Here is a 20,049-nt window from a genome sequence, read left to right as displayed (position 1 = left end):
CCCAGGTTAAGAATTTCTATTACAATTACTTACCAATTTTACATGGTTTTAAACTATTTACCACCTGTAATCTCAAAGGGCAATATTATATTTTCACCAAGGTAAAATACTATTGCAAATATACCACACAAACAATCCAATACCTTGTGGCCAAACTGACTTGATAAGATTTTTATTTTTATTTGTTCTTTTTTAAGAATTAGATCAAGTAAAATCATAAAGTAAAAATTCTAGGACTCATTTCCTCTGTTTTCCTTGTTCTATGATGATGCTAATTGGACAATATGAAAAGATCAGCATCATAGAAGGAGCAGTAACAATTGCATGCTAAGCAATAAATTACTCTGTTCTCAATCCTAGACACTTCCAGACATGAATTTTCCTTTAGACTAAAAATACTTCTAAAGAGATGCCGCATGAAAAAAAAAAAAATGATAAGGTTAGCAAGAAATGATGGGCAAGGTTAAAGAAAGGATAAAAAAGGGACTGGAGAATTTGTAGTGACTTCTACCTGGATGACAAATTTATTGAAAAATACTATTAAATTACCTAAAGCTGCCTGAATTAGTCCAGGTACCTGGTAATTATAAAATCTTAATATACCTCAGGGTAATGTACAGGTTTTGAAAACAAAGATATCCAAATCCATCAAGAAATGGATCTACATTCCTTTAAGGAATTTCCTCATGGTATATATAAGCTTTTATAAAAAAATATTTAATGAGAAACCTAAGTGCTTAACGTGGCTTTGTCAGACATAAGAATTAGGATTTGAGTCACTCAGTACACTTTTTTGAAACAAATATTATTAAAATAAAATTTTTTATAGGTAACTTACTTCTTTAAGAACACATTTTCTCACAAAGAATTGAGGATTGTTAACACAAATACCACCGAAAGATAAAATAAATGTGAGGAAAACTAATAAAAATAAAATTAAGAAATAAATGCAGGGGTGCCTGGGTGGCTCTGTTGGTTGAACATCCGACTTCAGCTCAGGTCATGATCTCACAGTTCATGCGTTCGAGCCCTGGGTGGGGCTCAATGCTGTCAGCACAGAGCCCACTTCAGATACTTTGTCCCCTCTCTCTCTCTCTGCCTCTCCTCTGTTTGCACTCATGTGTGCTTTCCCTCTCTCTCTCTCTCCCTCTCTAAAATAAACAAATGTTAAAAAAAAGAAAGAGGGGCGCCTGGGTGGCGCAGTCGGTTAAGTGTCCGACTTCAGCCAGGTCACGATCTCGCGGTCCGTGAGTTCGAGCCCCGCGTCGGGCTCTGGGCTGATGGCTCAGAGCCTGGAGCCTGTTTCCGATTCTGTGTCTCCCTCTCTCTCTGACCCTCCCCCGTTCATGCTCTGTCTCTCTCTGTCCCAAAAATAAATAAAAAACGTTGAAAAAAAAAATTAAAAAAAAAAACAAAAAAAAAAAAAGAAAGAAAGAAACACTAGGGGGTACCTGGCTGGCTCAGTCAGTACAGCATGCGACCCTCAACCTAGAGTTTGTAGGTTCAAGCCCCACTTTGGGTATGGAGAGTACTTAAAAAAAATTAAACCTAGGTGGTTCAGTCTGTTGATCATCATGATTTAGGCTCTTTGTTGGTTCAGTCGGTGAGCACTCTTGATTTCAGTACAGGTCATGATCCCAGAGTTGTGGGATCAAGCCCTGCATTGGGCTTGGCTCTGAGCATGGAGCCTGCTTAAGATTCTCTCTCTCACCCTCTTGCCCCCTTCCCAACTCATGCTTTCTCTAAATAAATAAATTCAAGAAAGAAAGAAAGAAAGAAAGAAAGAAAGAAAGAAAGAAAGAAAGAAAGAAAGAAGAAAAAGGAAGAAAGAAAAGAGAAAAAGAAAGACGGAGGGAGGGAGGGAGGGAGGGAGGGAGGGAAGGAAGGAAGGAAGAAAGGAAGGAAGGAAGGAAGGAAGGAAGGAAGGAAGGAAGGAATGCTAGAAAGGCAAATCACTGGGTCCTACCCAGTTTCTAGAGCTGGGTCTCTATCAGCTTAAACCACTGAGGGAAGTAGAGTCCATCTCAAGAGCTCGCAGTACCCAAAGAAGAAAAACAAGCTATCAGGTGCACAACTTTCCTTAACACTTGTGTTTCCATCACTCCTAGAAATGTAGTCAATGCCTACAACTACTTTCTGCCAACAATGAAAGGCCTAAATTATTATAAACAATTTGCTATTTCTCTACTTAGGTTTTAGTTCGGGAGACACCTTCAGTAGCTTTGAAATGAAACAAAAATCCTTCTCGATCAAAGATTTAAATTACAGAAGTCATTTATATGTATAAGTGAGAAAACTGTCATATATGTATAAATACTCCAGAAATAACATAAGACCCAGAGAAACTAAACAGTAAAAGATATGGCATGACACAAAATAAACATTCACTTTCACCCACTGAGAATCAGATAATAATAAATTACTTCAAATTGAAATACGCAGGATTTAGGTCACACATTAAAACAATTCCAGGAATGCACAGGTTATCAGTATTAATATAATTAACTAGACTATAGAGCTGTCTTCTCTGAAAATAATAAAGAGAAAAATGTATCAATTATACCTCAATAGAGCTGAAAAGATAAATTATAAATAATTTAATATTTTTAAAGAGAAAAATATACAATGGCCTTTCTTAGACTTTTGAAATATATATGGTCCTGCCTTGATGAAGGAGGATTAAAGTTACTATCCAGGTCCCTTCAAGCACTCACCAATTAGCAACTAGTGTTTAAAAAACAAATTGCATAATCATCACATTAAATTCTTCCCAATAAGGAAACCCCTAATACATAGTAAAACAGTATAGAACAATTTATATTAGAAAACAATATATACATTTTAAAATATAAAAGCCTGCTCTAAAGCAAAAGATATGATTTTATTCAACTTCACTCAGAACTTTTGTACATATAGAATTTAACTGAAACTGTACAAGACAGATGGGCAATACTTAGAATATATTGTCTTTACTTACCTGATCTTTCTCATGGGGTAGAAGGCTGACAGGTGGTAGCGAGGACGGGAAAGCACTGGGATACTTGGGAGCCCCTTTGCAGTCTAAGCTTCCATAATTGACCCTGTACTGCGGTCCATCTTTCAGTAACCTCCCATTGTTCACTGCACGTTTGGCCCCTAGTCGCAGCCGCTGCTGAAAGGCTGGGTTGTTGGTGGTGCTTATGAGATCACTTTGACTTCTGAGATACTTCTCGATGTTCTTCAGGGAGGAGCCATTTGGCTCCTCGAGTCCTTCAATTGCTCTCCTTAAAAGTTTATTCCAATCCACATTGCGGAGATCATTACATGATCCCCTAGACCCCTTGGTTGACTTAGGAAAAGTGCCTGGTTTAACTGATGAAAAGCGCCCAGGGTTGTCTGGGTCCTTATAGGAGGCAAGGCCTTTGTTGGTGACTTTAAGAACTGAGCCATCCTGAACACTGAGTTCCAGCTGTTCAGAGACTGTCTTCTTATCCAACCCATGGGAAGTGCTGACTGCATGGCAGATTCTCTCTTCAGAGGGCCTTTGCTTTTGCTTTTTTATTTTCTGTATAGCTTCAAGAATCCACTCTGTATAAAGTGGGTTTGCAAGTTTTACCATGGTTGACAAATGACTTCTTCAATACCAAAGTTACCCATAGAGGTTCTCCTTGTATTTAACAGAACTTGAACATTTAAAAGTCATTTACAATTCAGCAAATGGGCAAAATATTCCAGACCGTATTAAACAAAACCTCACAAACATCCATCCTTAAGAGATTAAAAACAGGACACACAGGCAATGTTGATAGTTGTCTTATTTGACCAACGGGAAAGACTGCATTCGGGTGAAGAACATCTTTAACAAGGAAATCAAGACCTTAAAGGATAAAAAGGGGGAAAAGGTCCTTAATAATGGAACTTTGAAAAATAAAAGACTCTTTAGTATTACTTTTCAGATGCAAAAGGCCCACAGAAGTAATGACAGGCAAGTGTTATGTAACAAAGCCACAGTGACTATATTTCCTAACCAGAAATTGGGTCACGGTCTGAGAAGGAAATTTTTTTTAGGACTCTCACTTGTTATTTATTATGAAGTCATTATGGGGCACTGAAAAGATAACACCTACGTACTTATTTAACGGATTAACCTTTATTGAAATTAATAACATTACATGAGTAGCTCAAGATATATGTCTATTCTAAACATAAAACCAACCTCAAAGAGTAAGTCTACGACACAAAAAATCTGATGAAAGTATAGCTGACTCGAACAATATGAGGGATTGGGGCATCAACCCCCACATAGTCAAAAATCTACCTATAACTTTTGACTCCCCAAAAACTTAACTACTAATAGCCTACTGTTAACTGGAAGCCTTTCCAATAACATAAACGGTTGATTAACACATTTTGTAAGTTATATTTATTACATACTGTATTTTTAAAATAAAGTTAGCTAGAGAAAAGAAAATGTTATTAAGAAAATCATAAGGATGAGAGGGGTGCTTGGGTGGCTCAGTCAGTTAAGTGTCTGACTCTTGATTTCAGCTCAGGTCATGATCTCACAGTTTGTGGGATTGAGCCCCATGTCAGGCTCTGTGCTGACAGCATTGAACCTACTTGGGATGCTCTCTCTCTCTGCTCCTCCCCTGTTGGCATGCATGCTTGTTCAAAATAAATACTTAAAAAAAAAAAATCTTCAACTTAAAAAAGGCAATAATCCAATAATCCTGATTCTTCTATTTCAGCTAGATATTTCCCAAGTCACACATAAGAAAATTTCTCATCTAGCCACTTCTATGGAATCATATCCTCCCATCCCTTTGCAAAGGGTCTGTGACACTCTCTAACCCACAGGTTGGAAAACTGAAACTAATATGGTAACATAACCCTTCACCTTTTTTTTTTTAATTTTTTGTTTTTAATGTTTATTTATTTTTGAGACAGAGAGAGACAGACCATGAGCAGGGAAGGGGCAGAGAGAGAAGGAGACACAGAATCTGAAGCAGGCTCCAGGCTCTGGGCTGTCAGCACAGGGCCCGACACAGGGCTCGAGCTTGTCAACTGCGAGATCATGACCTGAGCCGAAGTCAGACGCTCAACCGACTGAGCCACCCAGGCACCCCTTTAACCCTTCACCTTTTAAATAATATACCATTCTAGGTATCTTAATACCTGGCTCAATACAAGGAAGGTTCATGCAAATCTGATTCCAGGTAAACAGTGGTATTGCTCTCTGAGAGCCTCTGGCGTACAACAAAACCACCTTATATCGCCAATCTATATATTGGGTACACTTGCAAAGAACACCAGAACAAAGTGCCCTCGCCTGGGAGAAAGATCAGATCTGGGTTCTAATCTTGCCTTCCACTAGTAATATACACATCTTAACTCTTTTTAGAGTTTAAAGTTTACAGAGTATGCACACACCTAACTTGTCATTTAATCTGCAAGTCAATTCTGTGGGTAAGCTAAGGTTCAGGAAAAGACAGAACTCAAGGTTACAGTCAATAGTAAAACTTAAGGCTCAAATGCCATTATTCTAAAATCGAAGTCCAGTGCTATCTTCACCTGAGCCACAACTGTCTGTTCCAGCTAGATCTGCCTCTGCAATCGGACTAATGGTATGAATACCAGCTCTACCAACATCTAGTGGAGAAACCCTGGATGAGTGTCAGTCACCTTACCTGTAGGGTAATAATATGTCCCTCACAGGAGTATTAAGAGAATTAAGTGAATATGATATCTAATATACAATATACAGTAGCTATCATCACTTCCATTAATAGAATATCTACATGCTTTGAAACATGTCTCATAAAATACAAAATTAAATTTATCTCTGGTTATTTATTTAATGTATCTAAAAGGGAAAATAAGTGTCTTTCCTCAAAACTTTAGCCAGATACGGGGTGCCTGGGTGGCTCAGTCAGTTAAGCGTCCAACTTCAGCTCAGGTCATGATTCTCATGGCTTGTGGGTTTGAGCCCACGTCGGGCTCTGTGCTGACAGCTCAGAGCCTGGAGCTGGCTTCAGATTCTATGTTTCTCTCTCTCTGCCCCTCCCCCACTTGCAATGTCTCTCTCACTCTCAAAAATAAACTTTAAAAAAATTAAAAAAAAAAACACAAAACTTTAGCCAGATATAATGAAAAACATAACATTTCCTCTGCTGCTGAAAAACTGGGCCACTGAACCGTACTTGCTCAGTCAGCTTGAAAGAGGCAGTTTAAAAAGGATTGTCCTCTTTGCAATCAGTAAACTGTAGGTTTACTCCATTTTTTCAGATTCAGAAATGTGTGGCTAAAGGGACTGTACAGGTCATCCCATCTAATCCCTAGTTATCCAGTAAAAGATCCCTTGTTCAATAACCTCAACAGATGGGCCATCAAGTCTCAAAATACTTCCAGTGATGGAGAATTTGTCGCTTTTTGAGGGAGTTCTCTCCACTGTTGGAGAGCTCTAACTGTAATAATATATTTCTTGTTCACAAAAGCCAAAATCTGTCCTCCCCTAACTTCTACCCTCTAGTCCTGGCTTCCATAGAACAATCTCAAGAAACTCTTATTAATTCTAAATATGACAAGTCTTCAAATATTTGAAAATAAGAACTGTTTAAAAAAAATCACTAAAAGCCAACTCCATTCTACCTACTTTATTTAGACCACTCATATCCACCCTTAACACTTCCTACCACATGGTTTCCGAGCACCTCCTTCTTTTGGTTGGCTCACTAGTTTGGCTAACGTCCATCCTAAAATCTGGCAGTCCGGGCATTATCCAAGTATAAATGGAACTCAAGGTTACATGAACTTTCTTAACAGCCTTGCCACACAATTGACTCATGCTAAGCAAGCAGTCCAACAAAAAATCCCAGATCTTCTTTCAAAAATGCTGTCAAACTGACTCCTTCCATTCCCTTCCTTGTGCAAATATAAATGCCGGGATTTAAAATTTATTACAGTTCAAGTGCATTTTGTTGGTTTGGGTCTATCTTCCAACTTGTTAGATCATTTTGGATCCTGGTTCTGTCATCTATGTCATCTGCAAATCTAATAAACGCTCCCCTTGTGTCATTATATAAATCATTGAAAAAATGTTAGACTTGGAATATGGTGTGTTTAGGAATGAAATCACTGGCTTTCATTGTGCAACTACTTTCAAGATGGAACATGGAATCATTCTGTGTTAGTAAGTTTAGAATAGGACACGTCTTTCCAAAGTAAAATGGTTTGGGGCAAAATTTCATTAGAAGACATTTCACTATGTCCAAGTAATTATTTATTTATTTTTTATTATTTTTTTTATTTTTTTTTTCAACGTTTATTTATTTTTGGGACAAAGAGAAACAGAGCATGAAGGGGGGAGGGGCAGAGAGAGAGGGAGACACAGAATCGGAAGCAGGCTCCAGGCTCTGAGCCATCAGCCCAGAGCCTGACGCGGGGCTCGAACTCACGGACCGTGAGATCATGACCTGGCTGAAGTCGGACGCTTAACCGACTGCGCCACCCAGGCGCCCCCAAGTAATTATTTAGGATAAATCAACTAATTTAATTTGATTGCACAAAATACAACTGCAGGAAGCAGAAGAAGAGGTCACAGAAAAGTATCCAACAGTGCTCTCAGGCACTCTGGTTACACAGGTAAATGAACACACATTAAAATAAAAACTAATAAACATGCATAATATACCTTCATGACAAGCTAATACCACAATCCTTACATACAATCAAAAGAATTGTTCATATCCATTATCAACACATTTCAATAAGACTGACATTTTATATCTTAAAAATATAATAAAATAAGGGAAAATACCAGAATTGGAACTCCAAATGTTTTAACAGTCCATGACAAAAAAGAAGATTGTCCAGATCTTCAAGCAAATCTGCCAAAGGAAAAAAAAGTAAATGTTAATTTGGGCATAAGGACATCCCTCAAATTCAGGAACCATCTATGGATCTTCACAACTATCCAATACAAACAACTACTATGAGTTTATTAGCACTTTACTTTTGGTGTTGTATTAACTCTTTCCTACCACTAAAGGGTTTTTAAGAACATGGAATTCAGAACAAGAAATGGAAGCCCCAAAGCAGTGCTTAAAGAAATAAATTTTGGGGGTGCCTAGGTGGCTCAGTTGGTTAGGCAACCGACCTCGACTCAGGTCATGATCTTGCAGTTTGTGAGTTCAAGCCCCATGTCAGGCTCTGTGCTGACAGCTCAGAGCCTGGAGCTACTTCAGATTCTGTGTCTCCCCCTCTCTCTACCCCTCCCCTGTTCACGCTCTATGTCTGTCTCTCAATAATAAATAAACGTTAAAAAAAAAAAAAGAAATTTTGGGGGTGCCTGGGTGGCTCAGTTGGTTAAACGTCCAACTCTTGATTTTGGCTCAGGTCGTGATCTCCAGGTTAATGAGATCAAGCCCTGTGCGGTGCTTTGCACTGACAGCACAGAGCCTGCTTGGGATTCTCTGTCTCTGCTCTCCTCTGCTTGCATGTGCACATTCTCTCTCTCTCAAAATAAACAAACTTAAAAAAAAAATTGGGGGGTGCCTGGGTGGCTCAGTCAGTTAAGCGTCCAACTCTGATTTTTGCTCAGGTCATGATCTCAGAGTTGTGAAATCAAGCCCTGCATAGGGCTCTGTGCTCAGCAGAGCCTGCTTAAATTCTCTCTCCTCTCTCTGACCCTCCCCTGCTCATTTACATGCGCGCGCGCGCACACACACACACACACACACTCTCTCTCTCTCTCTCTCTCTCTCAAAAAAGAAAGAAATTTTGTTCTTCTTTAAGATAACCAGATCTGTCCTCCAGACTGTGATAGAGTCTAAGCAAGAATCTCATCATGAGGAAAAAAAAAATTGGTATTACTCAAATAGCCAGGCAGGTATAACATTTTGTCTGGGAAAAAAAAGTCAATTATTGTTTGAAGCTCAGTATTAACTTTCCCAGGAAACTTTCACTATTTCACCCAGAGGTCACCTGGCATCAATGTACTGACTGGATAATCAAGATATGGCCAATAATTGTACCTAAGAGAAGGATGTACCAGCTTTCACAATACTAAATATGTATTAACACAGATCACACTTTAGGACAACAGTGGACAACAGTGATCATGTTCACTTCAAAGGCAAAAAATAAATTTAAAGCAATACCGTGAATAATTTCATTTTTATCTTATAAAAACAACCAAGCAACCTTACATCCTCCTTCTCCCCTCCCCCAACTAGACACACACCACACTCTTCAATTTAATCTTAAAATTAGCTCTCATCTGACACCAACCAACAGAGTTAATTAGGCAGAAGCAGATGTAACTCAGCAGCTCTATGCTACAAGCGGAATCTGTGTTAAAGCATACACACACACACAGCTAGGAGAGGAAAAGAATCAGTAGTCTCTTATCTGTAGCCAATTGTCAACTAAACACATCCACTTTGTATATTATCCACAGCAAATTTTTTAATCTTAGGCAAGTTTGTTTCTGACATCCCAATGGCCACACTGTAAATTGGTATACATTAAGAGAATAGATTGAAAACTAATTTTAGTCTAAGCAGTATCTAACTAGAAAGACAAATCTATAGCAAAAGAAAAAAAAAAAGCATAATTCATTCAAAAGTCAAACAGAAATGCTTTTTTCCCCAATTTGCAATTATCCACACCACTTCTCTTTTTCAGAGCACCAAGATTTGTTTCACATGTAGAAAGGACATTCTATCACAAGAACAACCCTAAAAAATCATTATTCTCTTTTCATTTTTTTCTATAAAATGAAAGTTGGACTAAAAGGCTACCCAAAAGGGAGTGAATTATTCCAAATTAATTCTGAGGACTCATGCTACATCAAATTAAATTATTCTATTTTCTAAGGGCTTCAATCACTTTATTTTTAACTAGAAAATAATATCAGTAAATTATATGGTTGTATGGATGTATTTACATCATTCATTACAAACTATTCTAAACAGATCTAGAGAAATGCTTAGTCCAACATGAGCTTTTGGCTTCATTAGTATCATATAAATATCAACACTATTCAGAAATATTCATGTCAGCATAAGAAGAGTCAAAATACCCTGGATCATAAATATTATGTGAAACCTCCTCACAGCTTTCAATAAAGCTGTGTGTTGTTTCAAAATCAATGTCATAATACTTGAGTCATGAGATTACAGATGAGCCAAAAACAGTGCTTAAAGTAAAGATTAACAATAGAGTTTACTCTTTTGTCATCCTGGGTCTTACTTGCTAAGTTATTTTTAGCTCTCTCACTTTTATATGCTCCTGGATTTTTTCATAGCCTGTTATGTAACTGAGTGAGGACCCACAAATCTTAACAGTATCTTCTGAAACAGAACATACACTGCTTAAAGAGACCTTAATTTTTTTCTTCTATAACCATCCAACACAGACTATGGGCACAGTTGCTCAAAATAGTGTCCTCAGTTAACAAATATCTGCTGTCTGACAACATCGAACAGCATCCATATGGTGATATTTGTTAGAAAAGAAGCCAGACACAAAAAGTCATATAGTATAATTCCATTTATATGGAACATCCAGAATAGGTAAACCCATACATAGAACATAGATTGGTAGGGCCTGGGAAGTGAAGGAATGAGGAGAAATTGCTTAACGGGTAAGGGATTTTATTTTAGATTGATAAAAATATTTTGGAACGAGACAAGGGTGGTGGTCACACAACACTGTGAATGTACTAAGTGTCACTGAATTGTTCAATTTCTTTCTTTTAAAAGAGAGAGAAAGCGCGGGAGAAAGAGAATCCCAAGTTGCATATGGGACTGGATCTCATGACTTGAGTCAAAATCAAGAGTAGGAGGCTTAACCAACTAAGCCACCCAGGTGCCAATGAATTGTTCGCTTTAAACGGTTACATTTATATTATGTAAATTTCACCTCAATATATCACTTAAAAAAAAGAAAGCACTAAACTATAATGCTAACCATTTTCTAACACCTACTGTGGAACAGGCACTTTACACATATTATCAGTAAACATTAAAACAACCCTGCAAAGGGGCGCCTGGGTGGCGCAGTCGGTTAAGCGTCCGACTTCAGCCAGGTCACGATCTCGTGGTCCGTGAGTTCGAGCCCCGCGTCGGGCTCTGGGCTGATGGCTCAGAGCCTGGAGCCTGTTTCCGATTCTGTGTCTCCCTCTCTCTCTGCCCCTCCCCCGTTCATGCTCTGTCTCTCTCTGTCCCAAAAATAATAAATAAACGTTGGAAAAAAACAAAAACAAAACAAAAAAAACAACCCAAACAACCCTGTAAGGTAGCATTGTTGCCCCATTTTGCAAAAGGAAAACTGAGACATGACTTGGTCAAGACTTCAGACCACTAAGTCATGAAGGATTTTAATTCAAATGTTAAAACCTAAACTCTTTCCTGTCTCTCCACTGGCTTTCAAACTAGACTCCTTGGATCTCTTGTGAGTAAGTGTCTTGGATATCACCTGCAGGTACCCCTGTGGCTTAAACACTAAGGCCACATAACTCCTTGCACCCAACTAAGCAGCTCTACTTTAACTGTCCCATTTATAATGGGTCTTTCCATAAGATTTGCTTCACTGAAAGGGTTCCTCTGATTACAAAAGGGAAAAAGTCTGGAAACAACTGTAACTTTACCTTGCTGAGTGAGTAAAACACCCCTTGGATGGATGGGACATAAACTGGACCTTGAAAGACCAGGCGGAACTTGGATAACCGCCCAGTTTCTTCACCCAAATGAAGTAAAAATTCAAATCCTTCATGGTCCAGTAAAAATGAACACCTTCTCAGAAGCCCTACATGTCTTTGTCTAACAGGAAGCTTTTAGCTATCTTAGTATTTTAGCATTCATTTTCTACTTTGTACTGTGCTCATTTATGTGTTTACCTCCTCTCCCTTACCAGAATTGGGAAATTCTTAAGAACAGGATTCTTGTTTGGGGCGTCTGGGTGGCTCAGTCAGTTAAGCATCTGACTTTGGCTCAGGTCATGATCTCAAGGTTTGTGAGTTCAAGTTCCGCATCAGATTCTCTGTCCTCCCCTCTCTGCCTCTCTCTCTCTCCCTCTCTGTCTCTCTGTCTCTGTCTCTCCCCCAAATAAATAAACATTAAAAAAAAAAATGGGATTCATGTTTGATTTCACCTTTGTATGCCCCTAGATTTCCCAGGACCACAACTTGAACATAAGAGGGGTTCAGTGCCTATTTGTTAAAGGAATGCATCAGTTAATGAATGAAGGGAATCTAGCAGAAGGCACAGGAGCTAAGAATGAACTGCCTAATAAAAGGGACGCTGAGCCCATATGCATGCCTAGAGCCAGTATGTGTTGAAGAGAAGTAAGAAATAAAGCTGGATGTAACAAAAGCCAGGCTGAGGTGTGTGAACATGACATATGAAGTAATAGGAAGCTAACGCAGGAGTAGTGACACAGTACGGCATAGTGAAGTGCACCCACACATGCACAAATTTGTTGAATGTTTGAATCACTCTGGCAATAATATCCATCCAGTATAGACTGGAGTGAAGGATGACTGAACAAACAAAAGCAACCAGTATTTCATCTCTCCCAACAACAATCTTGTTCAACTTAAGAGTCTAATTCAGCAGCAAGCCCAGAGTAGGCACTCAATAACTGTTAATTGAAATGAATATTAAATTCCCCCCCTTTTTTTGGAATAATACTAAATTCTTTCTCACTACTCATTAACATAGAGAGTTTCCAATTCACAAGCTAATAATGTTTTCCAAGGATTTCTAAGAGGCTAAATCACCATGAAAATTATCATTTCAACTAATACATATTATATTAATTGGAAGTTTAATTTTTCATGTCATGCTCTCCTAGTTGACAATATCCTTGTTATGTCATTAAACTATAATTGTGTATATCTGCTTCAACAAACAATAACTGAACCATCAATAAACTATTATGGCTTCCATAATCCCTAGCAAAGATTAGTTTCAGCATCATCATCACAAATTAGTAGAGACATGCCCCAAATCTCCTGGTGAAGCCCAAGAATTAGGCTTGCATAGTCATTCCTACATTTAAGCGCTCAATAGTTTCAGTCTCTAAACTTTAATCACACTGTTAGGAACCTCACAGGAAATTTGATCCCTTGTAAAACAGAGGATTTTAGAGACAAGATGAAAAGTCATTTGAAGTCATCAGGCCTTTGGAGCCAGGGTACACTGATTAGTAATGATGATATTATAACTAAGCACTCTCATTTAAGAAATAATCAACTAAATTTAGAAGGTCTTTTTTTGGCATTTAAAAATTCCTATTCAATCCTGGATTTCTTCCTAATTGTAAATTAGCTTTAACCAGGTTTTAATGACAAAGACTGAGAATAATGTATTGGGGAAAAAAACTCTGAATTTTTAAAAGATTATTTTGAAAATACAGATCATTGGAGAATACTGCATTAACTTTATTACAAATGTCTTCAAACAGGGTATCCTGTACAGCCTGAAAACAAATTAGGGTTCCCCCTTGAGAACCTCAAGAAAATTAAAGATCTATTTTTAGAAATGAATCCATATACATACAGACATTTGCATACAATTTCAAGGGTTTACAGGACCTCTATCACCTATCCCAGGACCCCTTAAGGTCCACTGACTACTCTAGCTTTACTTACTTTCTAAAAATTTGTTTTAACATTTATTTATTTTTGAGAGAGAGAGCACGTGCGTGCACAAGCATGGGCAGGGGAGGGGCAGAGAGAGAGGGAGAGAGAGAATCGAAAACAGGCTCTGCGCTGTTAGTGCAAAGCCCAACATGGGGCTCAAACCCACAAACCAGGAGATCATGACCTGAGCTGAAGTCGGACATTCAACCAACTGAGCCACCCAGGTGCCCCTAACTTTACTTACTTTAATATACACAGAGAGGCCAATAATTTTATTGAGTTTCACAGTAACTACATGTGCTTTAATTGGGACATGTTACATTATAGGTAAGAAAGTTACTCTCCTTGATTTTGGATATTATCAAATAGGCATCTGAAATCTTATTCAACAAGGAGGTATGCTGGGATGGGACATACCTAGAGAGTTCAGGGATCAAGTCCCCACTTTGCCAGCTACCTAAACTGTGGGATATCGGACACGTCAATCAATCTAAGTCTCCGTTTTCTCCTCCATGAAAAAGATTATACATCTCTGTTTTGCAGAACTGTTAAGAGGAATAGTTGAGATAACAAATATGAAAGAACCAAGGATGGTGGCAGACATATAGCAGGAACACAATAAAATGCAAGCTCATAAAAGGAAAAAGGGCAATACAAGTCAGCTGGAGACCTGTGAAATCTAATCTAGCTGAATTTCTGTCTATATGACCATTTTCTCCTAAGAGACAGGGGAAGTCAGCACAAGTAAAAATTCAAGACAGAGCAGAAGAAAGTGGCCAAACCAAAAATAGATTTGTAATGGCAAGGATGGGGTCAAGAACAGTGTATTTTACTCATAATCATAGATCTTTTAAGGTCAATCAAGATTTTAGAAAATAATACAAGAATATCTTCTTGACCTAAGGGTGGGAAAAGAGTCTTAAAACAGGACACAAAAAGCACTAACCATAAAGAAAACACCAATAAATTTGACTCCATTAAAATGAAGAACTTCTGTTCATTAAAAGACACCATAAAGAGAGTGAAAAGGCAAACCACAATATGGAAGTAGACGTTTGCAACATACATATACAAAGGATCGGTATCTAGAGTAAATAAAGAACTTTGAAATACCAGTAAAAGACACAAGGTCCAGTTTAAAAAATAAATAAATACGGGGCAGAACTGAACAGGAATTTTACAAACAAGGAAATCCAAGTAGCCAATAAATATATGAAAAGCCACTCAACCTGATTACTAACCAGTCAAATGCAGTTCAGATTGGCTAATTTGAAAAGCTATGAATCAGAGTTCTGGAGAGGACAAGAAGCAATGGGAATTCTCACATATCATAGGAAGGACTGTGGTCTGGTACACCACTTTGTAAAACAGTCTGGTACCTAGTCAAGTTGAAGACAAGCATACCTCATGACTAGAGTGATCATACAACTCATCATCCAGACACTTTTGTGAATTAAAGGGGTTATACACTGTGACAACAGGCATAAGCTAGGATAAATGGTCACCCTGTCTATGTACAGCAATTCCATTCCCAGGTGTACACCTTAGAGAAACATATGCACACGTGTACCCACATGACAGTACAAGAACACTCATAGCAGCTTTGTACACAATTTCCCCAAAGTGGAAAAAACTCAAATACCCAGCAACAGAATGGATGATTAAAAAAAAAAAAAAATTGTGCAAGATTGTGAGTCCACTCTGACGCCAGTCCACCTCACGCCAGTCAGAGTGGCTAAAATGAACAAGTCAGGAGACTATAGATGCTGGCAAGGATGTGGAGAAACGGGAAACCTCTTGCACTGTTGGTGGGAATGCAAACTGGTGCAGCCGCTCTGGAAAACAGTATGGAGGTTCCTCAAAAATTTAAAAATAGAACTACCCTATGACCCAGCAATAGCATTGCTAGGAATTTACCCAAGGGATACAGGAGTGCTAATGCATAGGGGCCCATGTACCCCAATGTTTATAGCAGCACTTTCAACAATAGCCAAATTATGGAAAGAGCCTAAAGTCCATCAACTGATGAAGAGATAAAGAAAATGTGGTTTATATATACAATGGAATACTACTTGACAATGAGAAAGAATGAAATCTTGCCATTTGCAACAATGTGGATGGAACTGGAGGGTATTCTGCTAAGTGAAATAAGTCAGTCAGAGAAAGACAGATACCATATTGTTTTCACTCATATGTGGATCTTGAGAAACTTAACATAAGACCATGGGGGAGGGGGAGGGGGAAAAAGTTACAGAGAGGGAGGGAGGCAAACCATAAGAGACTCTTAAATACTGGGAACAAACTGAGGGTTGATGGGAGGTGGGGGAGAGGGGAAAGTGGGTGGTGGGCACTGAGAAGGGCACTTGTTGGAATGAGCACTGGGTGTCATATGGAAACCAATTTGACAATAAACTACATTTTAAAAAAAAACTCAAATATCCAGCAACAGCAGAATGGATGATTAAAAAAAAAAAACAAATTGTGCAAGATTGTGAGTCCTACAAAGAGGTGCTGTAAGGTGCTTTGGAAATGCAGATTTAAGCATTATAAGAGAAGAAAAACATCCCTTCATCACACTTCTCCCATCCATGCATCATTACCATTCTGCAAACAAAGACTGATCACTATAGCTCACACATCCCCACTTTCATAAAACAATTTCCTTCCTGCTCACTTTATACAAATACAAGCAAGTATACGCATGTGGAAAACTGAAGGTATTTTGAGGAAAACGATCTAAGAGACTGAAAAGTCACCTGTTAAGAATCCTGGCATTTAATAAAGCCAGACCAGTTGGTTAAGGATTCTTCTAACTGGTATGTAAAAACCCATGAAGTTTTTTGAAGTCCATTAAAATTACTTATTAAAATTCCTCAACTACCTTCCAACACTCACCCTATTTTACTTTTCATTCACATTATGCCTTACATCTGACAGTTTCCATCTTATCTTCACAAAAAGTACATGAGATAAACATCTGGCATAACGGCAATGACATAACACCCACTTTACTCAGAGGCCTGAGTGTAGCTCGTAGGCAAAACTTCAACTGACCATGTCATCAGCACCGACCAGTCATTCCCCTAAGTTCCTCCTTTAACGTTACAACCTTCCTTTATCTTCCCTTTTTTTTTTTTTTTAAATCATCATTTCAGCTCCCCAACCTTCAACCCTAAGTAGAAGTTCTCAGGTAAAAATCTTATCGCTTACTGAAATATGCAATATTTTCCTATCCTTCTTAAAAACATAAAAAGATTGCCCCAATTCATTTTGATACATGTGTGAAGAATTTATGTAAAAATGGGAGTGTGTTATTTCAGGGCTATCCCAGAAAATCTAGGGTACACAAGTAAGACAGGAAGAATGTACTGTACTCACATTTATACCAAAATAATAATGATAACTTTTTTGGAGCACCACAAAACTAACATTATCCTAGCATAATTGATTCCCATTTGCTACTTTCACCTCCTGTCCATATTCCGAAGAGTCTTTCTATACTCTTTACTTTGAATTTCTTAGTACCTCCACCCCAAACATACTTGATACTTGGTTCACTGGTTCTCATTACCTATGTTCCACATCTTTCATTCTTTATCACTATTCTCTCACAACTTCTGTGCAATACTCTCTCTATCACATCCTAACACCTTCTCCCAATTGCAGAGCTTAAACACCCTCATGGAGCACAGGAAACCACTTGCAATCTAGTCCCTCTGCCTTTGCCCCTTGTCTCCCACAACTAATTTCCTGCACTCTGCCCATACTCTTGCCATACCAAGTACTTTAGTACTTGTACATTCAAAAGACACAATGTCTTTCCCAAGGCAGTACTAAGGTGTCCCCCTGAAATAGACACCCTGCCCTACCTCAAGACTCCAGCTCAAGTTTCACCCAAGAAATTCAGCCTGTCAACAACCTGGTCTCCCAAACTAACACCTTTCTTTGCCCTATCCCCAATCCTGGTTTAGTCCACCAAATCACATTCACCTAGATCCACTGCCCAGCCCCACCCATTTTTTTTCACACCTGCCGCCTTTTCTCAACCCCCAGAATCCCCCCATCTTCCTAAGATCTACTACAGATATATTATGCAAGTTCTGCTCTGCTGTCTTATCGTTCAAGACTCTCACAAGCATATCCATACCATTCTTCCATGTTTTTTAATGCTTCATAGACCCCAAACCTCCTTTACAATTCCAATATGCCAATATACCCAGATACCTGCTTCACTACAGCGACTGTACTTGCTCCTCACTTTTCCCCAATACTTCCCCCAATCCGATATCTACTCTTTACTGCTCTCTCAACTCCACTCCACATCCACCACACCCAAACCTATTCTTACTGTCCTCAGATAACTGCAATCCCATCCTTTTGCATCATTTCACCTGCCCTCACATAGCCCTCGGTCCCCCTTCCACAACTCCAATGTTGCACCACTCCCTACTCTCACTTTACACCTGCTTGCACACCTCCAGTTTCTCCTCCCACCCGCCACCCACTCACCAGTCTTGCCCAGACACTCACTGCCCCCCACCCCCATTCCTACCAGGTCACTCCCACTCAGAAAACCCCTCCAAACCCTCGCCTTCCGACCACCCGAGCCCCGCCCCCACCCAGATATGACCCCGCCCCCTCCACCCTCGAGCCCCGCCCATTGCCCTGGAGGCCCCGCTGAGGGGCGGGGCCTGTCCCTCCTCCCTTTCCCCCCCGCCCCCTACCGTCACGCTCAGGGGCAGCCTGACCCCGAGCGGCCCCGCGGTGACCCTCGCGCAGAGGCCTGTGGGAGGGGCGTCACAAGCTCCCGATCTCCCCCACCTTCCGCCCCCCCTCCCGTCCAGTCTCCTCCCCCTGGGAATGCGCGGGGTGGGTGACAGACCTGGCCGCGCGCCACCGCCACCGCGCCTGCCGGGGGCGCTGCCGCTGCCTGAGAAAGAAGCCGCGGCTGCCGCCTGGAGGAGGTGCCGTCGCCTCCGCCACCGTTGCCTCCGCCGCCAGGGGTAGGAGCTAAGCCGCCGCCATTTTGTGTCCCCCTGTTGTTGTCGTTGACATGAATCCGACATGACACTGATTACAGCCCAATGGAGTCTCATTAAACCCGAGCCGCGGCCCCGCCCCGGCGCTGCTCCATTGGAGGAGACCACAGACACTTATGGCCACCCGTTGGCCTGCGGGTCTGTCCGTCACCCACACACTAACCACCCTGCAGCCCATTGGGGCAGGTTCCTGCCGGTCATCTCGCCTCCGCATAGACACACCCCTCGACCCATCATCCCCCCCCTCCGGAACCACCCCGGGGGTGGGTCCACTGCCAGTACCAATCAACAGACTGCTGGGCCCGCCTCTTCTGGGCACCTATTGGTCTAGCCCTTTTTCTCTCTCCCAGACACCGCGCCACCTCTACTTCCACCTACCCACCCCCTCAACCTCTAGAAATGGATTGGGTCTACTGGCAGAAGAGGCGCTTGGCCTTATTGGCTGCATACAACGCCAATCAGAGGGCCTTTTCCCTCTCCCCTCCCCCACTCAACCCCAAATCCCCTAGCCCGCAGCTAAAGTTTGTGTGAGAGCTGATCGCTGGCGGCGGCCGCAGGATTTAGGGGTGGGAGCGGGCGGGCGCGCGCGGGCGGGCACGCGAAGTTAAAATTCGAGGTTCTCAGTCACCAGCTCCCGCGGTGGAGCGCGCGGACGGGCGCGCCGCCCGGAGCGTTCCATCCCGCCCCCTCCTCCACCCTCTCCCGTCCCGTCCCGGGCGACTACTCGCCCGCCCCCTGGCTCGCATCCTTACCCCCCACACACCCCTACCCTGCAAGCCCAAGGCCGGGTGCAGGCAGAGCGATGTCGCTGCAGCCTACTCGCCATCCCATGCCGAGGGGGAGCAAGCCCCTACCCGCCGGGCGTGCACCCCCCGGCTCCACACTAGCCCGTGTCTGCAAGCACGTGCACCGTTCGCCGCTGCCTCCAGCCACCCCGGTCCCCGGCTAACCTCGCCTGCAGCCCGGCCAATCGCTTGCTGCCCTTTGTTGCTGCAGCCCGGGTCTCCCCGCTGCCTTCCTCAGCCTCCGCCTCGTCCTTTGCCAGCCGCCCGGGTCCGCAGCGCCGCGCTCCCCCCGCCCGGGACCCACCGCCGCCGCCTCCTTCTCCTCCTCCGCCTCCTCCTCCTCGGCTCCGGGCTGCAGCGCACAGAGCCCGAGGCAGCGCCGCCCAGCCCCGCTCCCCCCGCGCCGCCAGCTAGCCCGCCCGGCCCGGCCGGGGGCGCAGCCTGGACCCCGCCCGCCCCAGTCCCCGCCCCGGGGGTACCTGCCTCCGCCCTGGGGGGCTCCGCTCGCCGCCCTCGGGGGAGGGCGGGGATGCCGGTGTCCGCGGGAGGATGGGGAAGCCTGGGCCGTTTGGGGCGGGGAGTGTGCCCGCCAGGGCTGGGA

The 20,049-nt window shown here is 41.7% G+C and overlaps 1 protein-coding gene across 5 annotated transcripts in view; it reads right to left on the bottom strand.

Annotated features, from left to right (window-relative positions):
* KAT6B (lysine acetyltransferase 6B) overlaps positions 1-19,726 on the bottom strand; it is a 192,668-nt gene extending 172,942 nt beyond the window's left edge. For 2 of the 5 annotated variants that reach the window (XM_043598136.1, XM_043598139.1), the window contains exons 1-3: positions 19,614-19,726; positions 7,796-7,865; positions 2,978-3,856 (exon numbers count right to left, since the gene is read on the bottom strand). In XM_043598136.1, coding sequence (XP_043454071.1) covers positions 2,978-3,598 — 621 coding nt within the window. In that variant the 5' untranslated portion in view covers positions 3,599-3,856; positions 7,796-7,865; positions 19,614-19,726. Of the gene's footprint in view, positions 1-2,977; positions 3,857-7,795; positions 7,866-18,506; positions 18,884-19,613 lie in introns of those variants that run through there. The other 3 variants (XM_043598138.1, XM_043598135.1, XM_043598137.1) reach the window with 3 other exon arrangements.
* Between the last annotated feature and the right edge of the window lie 323 nt (positions 19,727-20,049).

This window comes from Prionailurus bengalensis, chromosome D2, assembly GCF_016509475.1.
Source record: "Prionailurus bengalensis isolate Pbe53 chromosome D2, Fcat_Pben_1.1_paternal_pri, whole genome shotgun sequence".
Lineage (NCBI taxonomy): Eukaryota > Metazoa > Chordata > Mammalia > Carnivora > Felidae > Prionailurus > Prionailurus bengalensis.
Note: the sequence above shows the minus strand (reverse complement) of the source record. Positions and strands in the feature narration are given on the sequence as shown.